The following is a 17,808-nucleotide window of genomic DNA, read 5'->3' as shown; positions in this document are numbered from 1 at the left end:
AGGAGGGAGAGGGAGAATTTCTATCTCTGTTCTTATGTCTATGATAAATGATGCCTGTTAAAAATTAGGGCTTTACTTTTTAAAGCCCGTTATGCAAGCACAATCACTGTCAGCAGAAATTAAGCTGCAGCCTTAGTTGTTTAGTTCAGGCAGTTTTGATGTTTTGCTGCCCCTCGATCAATCACTGCCTGGAGGGGTATTTGCTTCTGCCTGGAAATGCACCAGAGTGATGTATGGAGTGCAGATATTCCTCAAAAATGGCAAGTGTTTCATTTGGAATACTCAGTTTTCATTGCTGTCTGTGAGCAGGTAGCAAAGTGAGCTCTCTTTTTCATTTTTAATTCTGGAACTTCCCAGTTCAGAACTAGCATTTCCCTAATTACCTTAAAATGAGCTTCTTTCAAGACACATTTGTAATTGGCTTGCATCACTTATTTTATTCTCCATGCAGAAGTTAGATGAGGGCATGGTTCTTAGCACAGACAAAATGCATGAAGTAGTAAACATAATGCAGCATAAATGCCACATAAATCACATCCTAAAGACAAAAGCAGATTTCAAACGTTTGAATTGCTGAGCACTTAGTGTAGAGGGTAATCTGTGTTTTGGTTTATGGTTGTTTTCTGGAGTGCTGTGCAGAGCAAAGCAGGGTTTCCCCTCCTTTCCAGCAGCACAGGAGAGGGGGAGGATTTGCAGCCCACTCAGGGGGCAGCTTGTTCTGTGCTGTAGGCAAACTGCCCCGAGAAATGTCTGCTTTGCTGGGAACGGAGCCATGCAGAAGTAGTTGGTAGAAATCCCACTTGAGTTCTCCCTTGGCTCACACTTGTCACAGGCTGCTCCAAAATGCAAAACTCTCCTTGAAAAAACCTTCTCCCTTTGCATGGATGTGACCTGTGCGAGTCCCCCCCCAGCATCCTCCTGAGGTTAGGACTCACAGTGCTGCTTTCACGCTCTGAAATCACAGCCGGCAGATAAAACCTGTGCCTTCAAACATTTATACTCGGGATGGGCAGGAAGGAAACGTGTTTTCTCCACAGCATTCACGCTTTTAGGGATAAAAGCTCACTCCTCTGCATGCTTTTGTTTCGCCTCGCCTCCCGGCTCAATGCACATTTCCCTTATTGAAGAAAAAAAAAAAAAAAAAAGGAAAAAAATCTATTTCTAGCAAAATACTTTTTAAAAAACCAACCTGTTCCCCCTGCAATGCTGTGATTGGCCCGGTGCAATTGACAAACGGATCGCGTCAAAAGGAAACATCCTCAGCTTAATTGGGAGCGCAGGCTGCCGGCAGCTGGGGGAGCGCCTGGGACTGTGCTGGGGCTCTGGGTTCCTCTCCAGCCTCCCGGCGGCTGCGGCACAAGTCAGCATCGCTAATGCGGAGCGAGCTCTCCCCCCGCGCCCCCGCCGCCGCGCTCGCTCCCCCTCTCCTCGGGCTTTGATTCGATATGAACAGACTGGTAACTCCGACGCGAGAGCGAAAGCTGACATAACTCTGCAGATGGCTGCGTTCGGATGAAACACCTAGGCGGGTTTTGTGGTGGTTTTATTTTTTTTTTGGTCTGTACAAGAAGGTAACGGATAGATGCTAATGTTTGTTTTTCCCTTGTTGCCATTTTTCAGGACTGCCGGTCCCAAAGAAGAGCCCAAAGTCGGTAAGCACTCCTCACTGCTATGTGTGTCTGTCCGTGTGGGTGGAGGAGGGATGAGTTGGGCTGCTTTTCTTTGTGGGTTTTGATTATTTTAAGTTGTTGTTCTCTTGCAGCCGTGGTTACCTTGCACGGCTCACACTGCATGGGAAGATAGGAGAGGAATGCAACTCAGTTTGCAAATAAAGCCTCAGGTTTGCAGATCCCCTTTCCTGGCTGATGAGCCTCTCCTGTTTAACTTACCATAAAAAAAAAAAAAATTAAAAAAAAAAAAAGGCTATTGTTTCCTTTTGAAAACTGAGAAGCTCCACCTTTGTGCCAGATAGCAGTTTCTGTTGGGTGTTTGTATGCACCAACCTTTCCCATTAACTCCCCGAGTTTTTCTGGATGCCCTCAGCTGGATTACTGGCAGAATGTAGCAGTGTGCGCTGTGTCGGGAGAGACAAAGCCCCAGCAGAGCGTGTGTGCAGCTTCGTGTGAATAGAGCCTGAACGCTTGCTCTGCAGGCATTTTCCTACTGAGCAGGATTGTGCTGCAGGTGTGAGTTTCCTTACTAAAAAGTAGAAAGAAAAAAAAAAAAAGGGTGTTTTCTTATCCATTTCTTATCCCTTCTGATCTTATTTCCATGTAAAGCTGTTCGCTGGGTGACATGTTAGCTAATAGTATGCAAGCTGTGATCTAAAGTGTCATTAAAGCTCCGAGCATGATATTGTGGAAGATATTAATATGCTGTTTAAATGCAACAGAAAGAAATCTCGTATTTTAAAGGAAATGAAATACTTGAGCTTGAAAGTTTTGAATTTTCTGATGATGGGTAAAAACGGGCTTTTCTCTCCCAGTAGCTTTTGGGGAAGCAGAGTGCAGGAGAGGTTTTTGCTGTGCTGTAAGATGGTGCCAAACTTCACCCACACACCTTGATGGGCACCAAACCCTGTATCCAGCACCAAAGAAATAGGAGGACGTTCATTTCATAGAATCATAGAATACCCTGAGCTGGAAGGGGCCAGGAGGATCAGAGTCCATCCCTGGAGCCGGGCGCTGGCCGTAGTGCTGCAACTCGAGCAAGAGCTTCGCTAAGGGGCTGAGCGGGAGGCTCCTGCTTACAATACGAATTCTCTGTTCTTCCCCAAAGAAAGCCCTGCAATAATTAATGTGATTCTGATGGCTTAGGACAGCGCTGATTACAGTCACGTGAGGGCAGGCCTATACTGCTGTCAGCTTGCATTAAATGTGGGGAGGCAGAGTGCGGGGTGCGCTCCCTCACAGGGCTCAGGCATGTCAGACCCTGGGCATTTGCTTCTATGTCATATGCAGGGATTAATTCAGCCTTTGGTAAAACAGAAGCCAGCGTGTAGAATACGTCCATGTCTGGCACGTTTCTGCTCCTGCCCGTACATTTTCCCCCTGTCAGAGCAGGAATTGCTGCGCTCAGTTCCAAGTCTGGCTGCTGTGCCAGCTGAGCCCTGGGTTCTGCCCACATTTGTTCGGAGACAGAGTAAACCCTGAGTCCAAGCAGCAGCTGAACCCTTGTAATCCTGCCTGGGGAACAAAGAGGCTGCAGGGCTACACCTGTCTGCAGGCAGTAGTAGATTGCCTCCTCCTGTCTGCTTGGAGGAGCTGGTCAGCCCTAGGGAGCAGCCCCTTGTGCACTTCTCTTCACCTACTACCTTGCTTTAAGCTCCCTCCAGTAAATTCTACTATAGCCCCAGGTGATACTGTGGTCTTGGAAGCACAGGATGCACAAGAAGCAGATCCTCCCATTCTTGCTGCCTGCGTTACCAGATCATTTGCATCGACAATTAGCAGCAACGATGTGCACCGCTGCACCACTGTGCTGCTGCATTGCACATTTTTGTTCCCATCCTATCCCATCCAATCCCATCACAATACTCCCTGCTGGGATGGGTTTGGCACGAGCTCTCTGTCCTCTGCTCCTCCCGGCTCAGTGCTAAGTCTGCTCTCATTATACCCCCACCCTCTCCCAAAGTCCCGACACACTCCCAACTCACTGCTAGCAGCTGTCTCTTTTTCCACCGACCACTATTTTTAGCTGCCGGCCCCATTCCCATATTCCCCCAGGGCTGACTTCAGGCTTTGGGTACATCCCGGCATGGAGGAGGTGTCTTTGTTCATGCCGGAGCTGTGGCAAGGTCTGGGAATTGTTTTCTACCTTGAGCTGAGTTTTCCTGGGCTTTATTTTTCAGCCTGTGCATCTTTTGATGAGCTTGGCTGTGTTTCTTAGCTTCTGAGAGAGGTTTTTAATGTTGGTGAAAGAGCCGAATGATTTGTATTTTTTTTAATGTTCAGTGCCAGCTCTTCAGAACTTGAAGTTGCAGCCCAACAAGGGACTGGGCACTTCATGTCCTTCCTCCCACCTATGCTGCGCCCAAGGCTGTATCCGCAGCAGCTCCCTGTGCTGCTTCTTTGTGTTCAGTTCCCATTGATTCTTCTTTAAATGCAAATAGACAGTGTTTTTGTATTGACTGCCTGTGGGTATACATTTTCAGTGAACAAGTTCCCTTTGTGTAGCAATTTCCCCTGCAATTATCCTACTATAACGTAGATGAAAACAAACTTTTCTGTTCTTTCCCCCTTTTTTTTTTTCGGTTGCTTGCATCAAAATACTCCACCAGGGGGCAAAGATTCTCATTCCCAACTCTGCTTGCTGTCACTACCGCCAGCACCAGCTTTCCCAAACAGCACAAAACTCCCCAGCTCGATCGTTAGAAGACGACATCACTGCATGAAGAGAAAGTGCCATGTTCTTCCCGACATCTTGCTTTTCTTTTGCGTCTAAATAAGCACATTGTCAGCATAGCTGAGTGGTGAGCTGAAATGCAGTTCCTATGCACAACCTGTCCCTGACAAGAGACATGCCACGTGTTTTGGCTGGATAGGCAGTACTTGGGGCTCTGCTTGTTGTCCTGTTTTTGGAGGAGAAACTGGCTCACAGCATACATGTGTGTGATGCTTCCCAATCCATTGAAAACCCTTTTTTTTTTTTTTTCCCTACATGAGCAAACCTCAGCAGGTCTCCCTTCTTGCAGTTTTAAGCCTGGGACCCAGGTGCCACAACCTGAGGTGTTCAGTTGTGCTGCAGGTTTCTCTACTCAACACATCACCACCTACAGCCACCTCTATATTTTCTGTATCTTACCCAACTTACATTTTGTAGGATCAACGCTGCAAACTTTCAGCATAGCCAAAGGGAAGCTGACAGCACACGCATCCCTAAATTCCATTCTCAGACCTGGGGCTTGCCATAGAGCATGAGAGCTCCAGCCTTCCAATTTTTCAGTCCTGGCTCTTATACAAAAGCAAAGTAATTGGTTTTTCCCAGCACCAGTGTGCAGTCTGCCTAAGTGGACCCGAGGTTGTCATTCTGGTCTTCATTTCCAGCCAGTTTTAGTCAAGAAAAATTTTTTTTTCGAGCTATTTATTCTTATCTATAGCTCTAGAGAAGACCATGGACTCCACAAAGTCAGGCATGGGTGCTCTTGCTGCCTTGGGCAGTTCAGTGCCCCTTTTCTTGTCTTCTTCAGCTCCCAAACTGTAACATTTCAGCCTTTCTAAAGATGTTATTGTTGGGAAAAACAACAGACCCTCTGAAGAAGTTTTCCCCTGATTCTTGCAAAATGTGTATTTGCAGTTGCAACTCTAGTTTAATTGGAGGTGGTTTTGCTTGAGATGTGCTGACACTTCCATGTGCAACCCAAATAGAAAACAGGATTCATAGTTTGTTCAATATTTAGGCCTTCGATATCATAAAGCAAGAGTGCTCTTGCAAGTTCCAACTTTGTTTCTCTTTAAATCAGAAAGTTTTCAGAGAGTTCTCAAGATTTCCCCAGTGGTTGAATGAAGCTTCCCATCTTAGTCCCCATATTCCAGGTTCTGTGAACCAGCAATTTCCAGGGAAATTGGCCTGAAGTTTCACAGGATGCTTTTAGTTAGTGTAGATGTTTGGTCAAACAAACAAAACAATCCAGATGGCTGGATTGAGAGTTGTAATGTGGGTTGGGTTTTTTCTTTTGTTTGTTTGTTTGTTTTTGTGTTCCCTTTTTTAAAAATTACAAAGGAGTGACTATCTGCAGCATAGACTTTTAAACTGCTGCATTCAAAGACTGAAGGGCTGCATGTGAATTAGCTTCTTTTACCACTTAAAAAGCTAAAAATGTTTGAAATTGGTTCAGATATTTGTATTTGAAAGTCTGTGGATGAGTAATCACAGCAGGCATGCTTTGTTCAAAATTACTTTAAAGGACAAAGGCATTTTCACATTCTAGTCAATTGAGATAACATTTAAAAAAGTGCTGGTGGTGGAACAGCAATGTGAATGTGAGGCTACAATGTCAAAACCATTTGGGCTGCTGGAGCTTTTTTTTTTTTTTTTTTTTTTTTTTTTTTTTTTTTTTTTTTTCCCAAAAATATGTGCAGTTTGAAAACCAGAAAAATTATTGTTAAGACTCAGAGAAGGGCATGCTGGTATGGTGATACGATATGCTGGTATGGTTTCTCCTCAGTAATCAGTTTACCCCCACTGTGGTGGAGCATTGGCCACCTGAGGTTTTGCATAGGGAGCAAAGGAAGGAGTCTCCACACCCCTGTGCACTCAGCCCCCCATCCTGCTCTGCTCTGCTCCCTGTCCCATCTGGGTTTGCTTTGGCAGCGTCTCTCAAAGCTGAGACTTCTGTTGCAGTGTTTTCAGTCACCAGGAGGTTTTATTTTTTCTGGTTGACTCCTTTTGACCAGGAAATCGTGGGTGCTCTAAGAACAACACTCTTAGTTCCTGTGCTGGAGCAGGTGGGACTCAGCCTTGGTGCCAAGGTCATCTCCATTGAAAAGCCTTTGGGGAGCTTTTTATGGGAGAGGACTTCCCTGTATACTGAGTAGTACAAATCATAGAATCATTAAGGTTGGAAAAGACCACTGAAGTCACCTAGTCCAACCACCAGCACATCACCACCATGCCCACTGAACTGTATGTCTTTCTCTGTAATGCAAATGTGATCTGTGCTTCATTTGAGCACACTGTTGCAAAATTTAAGAATTATTTACCCTGCTTAGCTAAATATTGAGCAGACAGAGTTCTTGAGGTACTGCTTTTCAATAAGCTTCAATGAATAGGGGCACGTATTTTCTCCTCTCTTAATGTGCTCAATTAAAACAAAGAAATCAAACTGAAAGTAGATGTTTTCATGTTTGTGAAGGTCTGCTGTAATCTTCTGGATGCTCTGGGAAGCAGACACAAAATTGGCACTGTGCTGTTAACCCCTTTGCAACGTGGTGGCTGCTAGGGAGGTGTTTCTCATAGTAAGGACTGTGCCTGGATCTGTTGCAGGAAGCTGCTCAAGTTCTCACAGTGAAATGTGGTTGTATTTCTGTTTACTTGCAGGCTCAAGTCAGACTTTAATGTGATCCAAGTAGAAGGTGGTTGAGTTTTTCTGACTTACGTAGGAAGACATAAGTGCACTGAAACTCGTAGCCTAGAATGAGATTGAAGTTTGGTTCATGTGCAAGATGGAGAACTGCATGTTTTTTTAATGATAAATGACTTTGTTTTGCATATCTCTTTCTGTCAGTCTATCAAAATGTGTCACTGGGGAATTTAATTGTACCCAGCATTAACTGGTGGCAGCAAAACTGTGATTTATATATTTACTTACGTGCACGCAGAAAGCCTGATCAAAGAAAGGAGAAAAATTGATGGAAAACACCCACTCAAAGACCAATAACCGTCTGTTCTCTCTCTCTTTCCGCTCGCTTTCTTCCTTACAGCAACCACTTGAAAGGAAAGACAGCCAAAACAGTTCTCAGCACAGCGTCTCCAGCCACCGCAGCGGGCACACCGCGTCCCCGGCTCACAGCACACAGGTGCTGCCCGAGTACCCTGCCGCCGAGCCGCCGGCTGCCGACCAACCCGACGCTTCTGGGCAGAAAAAGCCAGATCCGTTCAAAATCTGGGCCCAGTCCAGGAGCATGTATGAAAGCCGACGTGAGTATGAAACAGGTGTGGTTGCTAAGGCTACGGCTACGGCAGCTGCGCTCTCTATATTTTCTTTGCAAAGAGCTGCGTCTTTTAGATCTGTATTGCAAATAGAAGGCTTCGGGGTGTTAATCTGTCTGCCAGCAGTGCCTGCCTGCTGGAGGGGCTTTTTCATTTCTGGTGAGGAATGAACTTCGATCATCTCCAGAGAGAGGTGCTTAGACCAAACCTTAATACCAAGCATCCTATTAAAATGAAAGACTGCTTTTTTTTATTTTCCCCTTTTTTTTCTTTTTCTTGCTTGTAAATTAAGCTGAAGGAAAATTTCCAAGTTTATTAGCCAGATCTTGAAATCTTTTTTGAGGTTGTCTCAGTGACTGATACGCAAAGGAATTTCAGTGAGGAAGGGAAGTATTTAGTTTGCTGAAATACATATCAGATGCTTTCCAGTCTCACTCTAGGGAGGAGAAAATCCAGCTAAGCTATTTTACTTTGACCAAAGCAGACGCTGTTAACAATGCAGATATCAAATGCATATTGTAAGTGGCTTTTATGGCAATTAATAATCTGCATACTTGGCTAATAGTTCAGAAGGACTTTGACTCTTCTCCAAGGCTATAAATATGGTTTCAATCAGTTTCTTCTCTGCAAACAAAATAAACGTTATGGCTTTGCTTTAATTGCACTGCTGAAGATGATCAAATCTGCAACAAATTCTTAAAGAAAGAGTTAAAAGAGTTTTAGGTTCATTTCCAAGGTTTTAGGTTCATTTCCAAGGCGTTTCAAGTTTTAGGTTCATTTCCAAGGCATTAGTTTCTGTAGTTACTGTAAAGACAGATTCAAAATCTTGATACTGTAAGAGTTTACTTTGATTCTGCTAACTGGAAATTGGTAGAAATGATCTGAAATGAACGCTACGCCAGAATGAAAAATGGTAGAACTGTTGTTTTTTTGTTTTTTTTTTTGACTAAATGAATCACTTGTAGATCTTATATGTCCTGGAAACATTGAACGGTGAGTCATGATTTCTTGGCTGAAGGTGCATCTCTTCATACTGAGTATCTCAGCCATGCACTTTGTAGGTGTCTTAGCTTCTGTGCTTTGCTTGCTTTCCCTCTCCAGGGGTTAGTTGCACTCCTGACTGTGAAGCCTCTTGGGCTGGCTGTGCTGGTCTACAGAGAAGTGCTGGGACTGAACTTGTATGCGTGTCTCAATGAAATGTTGAAAATGAGCAGAAAGAATAGGGATAGGGTTTTCAGCCCCACAGAGCTGTGGGCAGAGCCCCTCTTAGCCCTGCCTAGATGGCTGAGGCCATCTCATGGCACCAGCATCACTCTTGCTCAGCTTGCATTCCCATAGGCACTCTACAGGCATTGCCTCTGAACCCCTGCAGCTACTTCGCTAATTTCTAATTAACAGTTTAACTCTTACTAATTAGTCATTAGTATAAGCTTAGCAGCATTAACTCCTGTCTGTCTTTCCTGATAAAATCCCTAGGCTGAGGCAGAGAAATCCTGAAAGGCACATTCAAGCTGTCACCTTCAGTGTCCTTCTGCAGCACCATGTGCTAAATTTCTGCCAGTATCTCACAGAGGTTTTGTCCTTGTTTGTGGGCAGAACCCTTCCAGATTCTGTTCCTCATCTCTTGACCTGCTGGTTTCCCACACCCATCTGTCCCTCTCTGCTTCAACCTTTTGCTGTGCTGGATCTGGTCTGCCCCTGCAGCTTCCCTCTTGCATCTTTCCATGGCCAACATCTCCTTGTAGTGAGGTCAGTCCTCCTCTTTTGCTTCAGTTCATATCTCCTGCCTCTCTTCCAGATGAAACCTACCTGTTTGGGCATCCATACTTTGCTACCAGAATTTTGTCCTGTTGCTATTTCCTTACCAGGAAAGCATATTGGGAGATTTATTGTTTTCATACATCCATTTCTTCTTTGTGAGAGTGTCAGAAGTGCAATGATATCATATCTCCTTGCACATGCCACTGGAACTTCGGAGAGCTAATGAGTTTTAGCCTCTAAGCTGAAGTGGAACCTGTTCCCTGGGGATTAGCCTGTGCTCTCACCTCGTGCTGATGCTGCTCCAAATGGAAGGTGTAGGAAAACAGTAAGGCAATAGCCTACGTGAACAAGGCTGATAGATGCACTGTATTTATTCTTGTAGTCTGATCCCAAAGTATGACTGATGTTTCATTTATTGATCGGGGGCAAATCTTTCTCCAGCCCCCAGCAAGCCCTTACCTTTCGCCCCACTCCTCGGTCTCCTCAGTGGAGATTGTGGTTCACAGCTGAAACCCTACATCTCCTCGTTCTGAGGAGCTTGGGGCGAACCATCGTGTTTTCTTCCCTGTATCTGATCTGCATGAAAAGTGGACAAATATTGGCAGTCCTGTGAAAAAAGTGAATTATCTCATGGAGATTCTCTTCCCAGCAAGCGCTTGCAGGGAGCACCACAAGCTGTTTCTGGGAGAAACCATTCCCTGGGCCTCCAGCTTCACTGTCTCCTCCGCCTTTGTGGTTCCTTGTGTTTTCACCCAGCTGCAGTTCGGTTCAAACCCAGCTCCTCCTTTGCCTTCTGGGGGGGCAGTCATAGTTCTTTGCTTGAGGACCCATTCCCGTTGGCTCTAAGGCTGAGATTGACATCTCTTGTCCCTTAATGTCACCTGATTTGGGTGATAGGTGTGAATTTCTGAATTTTTCTGATAAAGAGCATCTGTTGAATAGCAGGAGGATGCCACCATTGTGCCAATGCTGGGATTGGCTGATGCATCCTTTGTCTGGGGCTTTGGATGAGTCTCAGTTGGCTCTCCTTGCTGACTAATGTAGGGCTTGCTGCCTGTTGATTCACTGCCTTGCATTTTCAACAAGCCTGAAAGGAATAATACAGTGGTCTTTCAAGAGGCTGTTTTGAATCCCCAACAAGTGTACTGAGAAACAGAAACAATCCTGTGTTGAAATACATGATGAAGATAGAGAAGAGAGAATTTCAGAGCACTAGATCATCATACTCAGTGTTTTATTTAGTCCCATCGGAGTCTAAAGAGAGCATAGTGCAGGCTTTTGAGTGCAGTTTACATAAAAAGATGAATTCATTAGCCACAACTCAATTCATTAGCCACAACTCAGCCAGAATTTTTTTTTTCCATCTAAAAATAATAATATAAAGAGGCTTAATTCAACACATGAATACATTTTCTCCAGGATGTTTCTAAAAAGTTCTGGATCTCTAATAACCACCTGCTGTCTTTTTGACTGGGAGTGCATCCCTCTGTTATTAATGTTAATGGTGTGGACATGGAAAGCACACAGGCAGCCATTCAATTTTTCAGCATTGGTAAAGCGCGTTCTCCATTTCTTTGACTTCTTTCTGAATCACTGTTTAATAGAAGAGAGCTGTATTTGACTTATCTGGCTTGTCTCACTGAAGATGCTGGCAGATCAGAATTTGGTTGAAAAGTGCTGAATAACCCATAGTTTTGTAAAACTGTGTATTTTTCAATTTTCCTGATGCATCTTAATATTAGGAAGCATTCAGATTCTGTGGAGGAGAGCTGCAGATACTGCCTAGGGAAAAAAAAAAAAAAAAAAAGATAAAAGGAAGAAGAAAAATAGAAAAATTAAGCTAGAATTAATAGTGAGAAGCTAAGTGATGGCTCCACAACTGTGCCCGGGCTCTGGCTGAACAGCAGCAAAATTGAACTGTAACCTTAAGGTCCTTCGCACGCTGCTCCCCTAAGTGGGGGGATCAGCCCTCCAAAGAGCTCAGGGCTCAGGCTGCTGTCCAACAAAGCTTAATTTTAAGCTGTAAACCGAATGGGACTTGGATGCTTTAAGGCTAAGACTGAGCTCAAATGCTCTGCTGCAGTATGGCCCTGAGTTGCAATGCTTGCAGGATTAAGGCTTTCAAGAACAGCCAGCCTTGTGGTGAGAGAATTTGAAAACAGATCTTTCAGTGGTGGGAACAAATGCAGTCTCTGCTGGTGCAAAGTTTCAGCTGCCTGAGCTCCTCTCGATGGGTGACTCGCTGCTGCCCATGGGAGCTGTGCTCATGAATCAGAGGGAAGGATGAGCCCTGACGGCTTAAAACGTGGAGCAGTTCCAAGACCCAGGAATGATATGCGTGAAGAGCACTCAGTGAGACAAACAGTAATTGAATAGTTTACGAGAGAGCTGCAGTTCCGAAATCTTGTACTGCTTTATTGAAAATATATTTTTATAATATGCTTTTTATTTTTCAACGTATTATTAAACTTCCTCAAAGATTAACACAATCTGTTGTCAAATTTTTCTCATGTGGCCTGATTGCTTTGCAAAATACCATATCTTACATATGGCCATCTGTCAAAACAGCAGTGACAAAACGAATTAATCTGAATTGCAGATGTGTTAATGAATCCCTTTGAAGGGCTTAAGCATTTAATTAAAAGCAAAGCAGAACACTATGGATAATTGTTAAAGCTTTTAAAATATTCTAATTTATCTTTAATATTAGAATTTTATTTTCAGGCACGTGATTTATTTGGTAGGATTTTCTCTCCCCAGATATAATTAAAATAATACAAACAAGGTACGACCTCCGTGTGTAGCATTCACTTGCTAGCAAGTACATAGAATTAAAAATATTTGCACAGTGGTACCAAACATTCGATACTTTCTAACTTCAATATAGAGAAAAGAAATGCTCACAGGAAATTGCAGCCACCTTCTGGTCAAGCTGACTTAATGGCAGTAGTGAAGGGCTCCTTGCTCCTCTATTGAATGAATGAGGGACAGCACTCAGAGCTGTGCACTGAGCACACAGATGTAGAGGATGTCTGATTAGGAGGGGCCTAATTTTTGTGTAGTGAGATAGATTAGAAAGTGGGGCTCTCCTGCAAATGGGGAATCTCAAGGGATTTATGGCAAAATCACAGGTATTTGCAGCACTGAAACTCTCCAGCAGCTCCAGCGAGACTCTCCATTTGTAACTTCAAGTGTGTCCTTATGTACTTTCCTGAATCTGGGCCTTAAAACTCTTGCATGCTGCCAAGATGTGAGTCACTGGAAGTGTTGCTGCCTCAAATGAGCTAGTGACTAAAGCAAGCTCATACTGATATTTCTGAATCCATCCTTTCTTGAGGCTGATATCAAACAGAATGTTTTTTATATGTAACGTGATAATTGCTAAACTTTATATAGGAGAAGTTTAGTTAAAATCACCCTTAATTAAACACTGATTTCATTGTTCATCACCATGCATTTAGAATTGATTTAACGTCAGAGAAAGAAATTTCCATTTGGAAAACTTGCTGTGTCGTGATGTTGATTTTTGTTTGGCAGAAATGTATTTTTAAGGACAAAACAATGAGTCTCAAATATGCCTGCATGCATATGCATAAATGTATAAATTCATATGTGTGTGTATAATGTATCCACGTGTACACAGACACAAGTAGATGTAGAAGTTGGTATGTAATTATCCATAGAGCTATAACCTTAGCAATTATGTGCATGCAAGCCTAACATGATCCATACAGTCAAAGTTAATGAAATGAACTAACAAGAAAGCAGATGCATTAAGCTTTGCAAAACTGTAAAATTAATATTGCAGCTATGTCACCTTCGCCTGCAACTGGACTGAGCAAGGGTGAGAGAGAGAGAGAAATCAATTCCACGAGTTTTGGAGAATGTAAGACTGTGCCGGGAATGTATCTGTGTCCCATGGTGTTTTGTTCTGGTCTCATTGCTGCTCTGTGGTGGGGCCCTTCATCACCAGGGCAGTGTGGAAGGTTGGCCGTGGAGGTGCAAGGCACTTGCTTGGCTGCATACTGTCTGGTGGTGGTGGGGACGTCACCTTCCTGTTTCCATTCTGAGCCTGCCCTCCGGGCTGCAGCACTCACACCTTCCATCCTTTCTTCTAGCCCCAACACAAAACTTCTTACCACATTTGTAAGGCTCTCCAAGCAGTTTGGTTTAGGAACAAGACTGGCAAGTTTTATTCCTTTGGGCTGTGTACATGTTTATATCATGTCAAGGTGCTAAGTTGTTACTAATTTCTCCTGGAGACCTCTTTTTTTGTTTATTATAAGCCTGAGAGTTCAGCACCACCATGAAATTTTCCCTTTAAATAGGGAAGGTGAGGCACAGGGCAAGGTGGATGCGCCACCCTGGAGACATCCATGGTCAGGCTGGATGGGCTCTGAGCACCTGATGGAGTTCTAGGTGTCCCTGTTCACTGCAGGGGAGTTGGACTAGGTGGCCCTTTCAACTAAATCAACTCTATGATTCTGTGATGAAGTGCTGCTGATGTGATTCTCCAGCATGGCCCCAGTCAGCCATGTGGCAGCACAGAGATGGATGGGATGTATCACAGTGCATCGCCTACTGCAGAGCTGGAGCAAAAAGTGGTAAAAGGGGTTTGTTGGGTTTGTATTCACGCTGTGTGTTGTCTGTGTGTTTGTTGTGTCCGTGTTTCACCTTCCTGTGATCCTTCCAGCAGAAGGAGCAGCCTGTGAATGAACTTGCTGCTTTGGGTGTAGACGTGCGTTTTGTTGGCCCTACCACCAAGCCTCAGTGTGCCGCCATTCCCTGCGGCCGCTAATTGGCTCATGGTGCCAAACTGGGAGCATACGGCACCGCTCAGCAAGGCTGGAGAGATGACAAATGGGAAGGTGTTGAGAGAGGCCGAGAAAACAGGCCCACGCTGCAGCTCTCTGCAGAAGCCATTTTGCCTCTGACAGATCCAACCTGTGCTATTAATTGGCTGGGGCCAGCCTTTGCCAAAAAAGCCTGCGAAGTGCTGGAGAGGCACTTCCCAGTGTGTCTGCTCTTCACGCTCCCACTCACTGAAGGCAGTGACAAACAGCAATTAATTCATTGTCTGAGTTCTGCTGTCGGGCCGTCCCTGCGATGGCAAGCTGCCTTCAGCCAAACTGATGCGCAGCAAAGGCTTCCAGCGTGCTCCTCACCTGGTTGTTCTGTAATTGTAGCTGGGCGGAAATTAGCCTGTGGTTCAGCAAGGGAATGTGCAGAGGTCTCAAGCTTGGTTTATAGCTGCAAATGCCTAAAATGTGAAAGTATTTTATGTAACACCAGTGGCTATGAACCAGTTTGAATGAAAATGCCAAACCAGATATGTGCCTGAGCATTCACCTGTTCTTGCAATTTGCAGTGCTTTCAGGTCTTAAATTTCTGTTTTTTAAACCCAGTGGTAAGTCATTGAAGGGAGAGCATCAGAGCCAGCCAGAAGCCTTAACACTGAAAAGCACCAGAAGACCAAACCCAAAGCAGCAGGCACTAGTGGTGTAAAATGCAGTTAGGACGCTATTGGGCACTCCCCAGTGTTAGTGGAAAACAAATCCTTTATCTGCTGATAGATAGAGCTGCACTTTCTGAAATTATCTTTCTGGCTGATGCACTTTGCTTTCTTTACTAAAGCCATAGGCAGCAGACTTGTAAAGGAATAGCCTTTTTGATAATTAACTATAAATTTTGGGAGGGGATTGTTACAAAATTAGTCAATGTTATAGATACCCACTAATAAATATTAAATGAACCTGAACTTGTCTTCTGATATGATTTAACGTTGGCAATTAATTTTGCATTTTAAAAAAGGGATGAAAGCAGCCATGAATAAGTTAATGTGAAACATTTCTGTTCAACTGCACGTCAAGGTTAGTGCTTCGCTGTATGTAATATTCATTGTAAAAACCTTGCTGGTGTTCCATACTAATGAGTAGGTAAGGCTGGTCTTTCTTCATGTTTCCAGCTGGTCAGTGGTTTTATAAAACCCATACACGAGCAAGTGGAAGTCTGGAGAGCTGCACTGTTTCCAGAGGAACCCTTCTGGTTTACACCAGTCGGGGATCTGTCCTGCCATTATTTAAAGCAGTGTCAGCAGACAGATAGCAAACTATGCTTGTGAAAGTTAATTAAACAGTAGAAGTCAGAACAAGCGGCTCTTTTGTCTCCAGTGAAAGAGGAGGCAGCTGTATTGTTTCTGGCAGAGTGATTCTGTGTTGTACACACACACGTATTGATGGTTTGGAAGAGGCTTTTGCACTGGGTAATGGCGCTAATATCGACGGAAGGAAAAAGTACAGTGATAAAATCACAATTAGATAACCAGAAAGCAGAAACCGTGGGATAATTTTTCATAGTGATTTAAGTAATAATCCTTTACTACTTTAACCTATAGATGTTCTTAATTATGTCTGAGAGTTCAAGACCACCTCATTTAATGATTAAAATTGTGCAGCAGATTCTTCTACATACACATCAGAGTAGTCCTGATATGGGTATATAGCTCTGTTTTTTTATTATAAGTTAATGTCTTTCTTTCTTTCCTTCAGTTCCAGATTACCAAGAGCAGGATATCTTTCTATGGAGAAAGGAAACCGGTTTTGGATTTAGGATTCTGGGTGGAAATGAGCCTGGAGAACCTGTGAGTACATCTAGAAGTGGGCTTGCTTTAATTCCCCTTGTCTTCCAGAATCACAGCAATAGCACAGACAAATGTGGCATCCTTGTTAAAATAAGCAAAGGGGTTTGATTTAATATATCTCACATCTCCTCCCTACTGTCCTCCCCAAAAAAACAAACTAACTCAAATCCTTGCATCTGAAACGAGTTAGACTTCCTTTGCTATTTTTTTTTTTTTTCAAATACACCAATAGCTCTGAAATGGATTGGACAATGAAGAAAAGATGTCCTGGGCAGGTTTACAAGTAGTTTCCATTAATCCCTCTCATACCAGAGCAACTCAAAGCAAACAGGTGGGCAGGCCAATGGTACTGAACTTGTAAACTCTGGAGGCACCTGGAAGGATAACTCAGTCTCAGCTCCCTGACAGGAGTCTCAGTGCTTGTAACCACTGGTCACTGTCCTGTTGAATACATTTCCCAAGTCTGTGTGTCAATAGAGCGACTGGACTGCCTAAAGCAAAAAGATGTCAGCATCCTGGTTGCAATTGAACATGGGGCTGTTTTCCACACTAGCAACAATCCTAACCAGTGATCAGCAATTTCTGGTTCCCACTGCATTAGTGTACCTCTTCCTTTCACCTGGCTGGTGAGCGTTTATGGTTCTCATTTTATCATTCTTTCTTTCTTTCTTCCCATTTGTGCCATCTTGTCAGATTTACATCGGTCACATTGTACCGTTGGGTGCTGCTGATGCTGACGGCCGCCTGAGGTCGGGCGATGAGCTGATCTGTGTGGATGGGACGCCTGTGGTTGGGAAATCACACCAGCTTGTTGTCCAGCTTATGCAACAGGCGGCCAAGCAAGGTCACGTCAATCTGACCGTCAGGCGCAAAGTAGTTTACACAGGTAGGCTGCAGTGTCCATCAGTGGGATGGATTTTCTTGCCACACTCCATCTGTTCAGCAAACAGTTTAAAGAACAAAAGCTCCTCTTTGTAATGCTGGGAAAGCTCAGGAAGTGTGCTGTTATTCTTGTGGCTGTTTTTTCCCTTTTGTCTTTTTTGTTCTTAGTCAAATAGGTATGAAATATTTTGTTCTAGTCGTGACTGTCTCCATATCACTTATGTTTATAGTCTTCATAAATGTTTCTGTTAAAATGCAGAAGTGTTCAGTCACAATGTACCCTTTATGTTACATATGTTAAATGCATAGTTCTCAAGTTCAGGCATATGCAGAAAGGCAGGCAGTGATGTACTTCAAGCTTCAAGAATATTAATACAACAGGTTGAAAATTAGACCCACAATGGAGGCCAGGACTGGAGCAGTACCTCTAAAAAAAGTATTTATTCTTACCCAGGGCTGAGTGCCTTTCACACAATATTAAATAATTGTTCATTTCCTATTTCTTTCATTCTTCCCGTTGTGAATTAAATGCTGAGTTATATCCCTGCTCTAATAGCCTACATCATAGGAGTGTATGTCATTCCTGACAGAGAGGGAAGCTGTAGGAGGTGGGGGTTGAGAGGAAGAGAAGGGCAGCTGAATTTTGGTATTGTCTTTGTGCATGGATTTTATATCTAGTTTTACAGCTTCCAGGCTGGAAATTATGAAAGATTTAGATGCATGAAAGATTCTGATATAAACCCTTGCTATTTCATTCAGGAGATTGTGCAGAGCTATTTCTGTATCATTTCAAATCTGGACACTTACTGTAGGATAAATTATTCAGTATCCCTTTTTTCACCTTATATTTGCAGGCTTTCAAATTCCAGCATAAC

At 43.7% G+C, this 17,808-nt stretch overlaps 1 protein-coding gene across 25 annotated transcripts in view; it reads left to right on the top strand.

The window, feature by feature from the left end:
* The window catches only part of MAGI1 (membrane associated guanylate kinase, WW and PDZ domain containing 1), a 290,518-nt gene that overhangs the window by 251,537 nt on the left and 21,173 nt on the right, over nucleotides 1–17,808 (top strand). For 12 of the 25 annotated variants that reach the window (XM_052678832.1, XM_052678827.1, XM_052678821.1 and 9 more), the window contains 5 exons: nucleotides 1,621–1,652; nucleotides 7,422–7,653; nucleotides 13,220–13,297; nucleotides 15,960–16,051; nucleotides 16,745–16,937. In XM_052678832.1, coding sequence (XP_052534792.1) covers nucleotides 1,621–1,652; nucleotides 7,422–7,653; nucleotides 13,220–13,297; nucleotides 15,960–16,051; nucleotides 16,745–16,937 — 627 coding nt within the window. The remainder of the gene's footprint in view (nucleotides 1–1,620; nucleotides 1,653–7,421; nucleotides 7,654–13,219; nucleotides 13,298–15,959; nucleotides 16,052–16,744; nucleotides 16,938–17,808) is intronic. The other 13 variants (XM_052678843.1, XM_052678828.1, XM_052678842.1 and 10 more) reach the window with 3 other exon arrangements.

This window comes from Tympanuchus pallidicinctus, unplaced genomic scaffold (genome assembly GCF_026119805.1).
Source record: "Tympanuchus pallidicinctus isolate F22 unplaced genomic scaffold, pur_lepc_1.0 scaffold17, whole genome shotgun sequence".
NCBI classification, from domain to species: domain Eukaryota; kingdom Metazoa; phylum Chordata; class Aves; order Galliformes; family Phasianidae; genus Tympanuchus; species Tympanuchus pallidicinctus.
The sequence above is the reverse complement of the archived record's forward strand: the minus strand, read 5'-3'. Positions and strand labels throughout refer to the sequence as shown.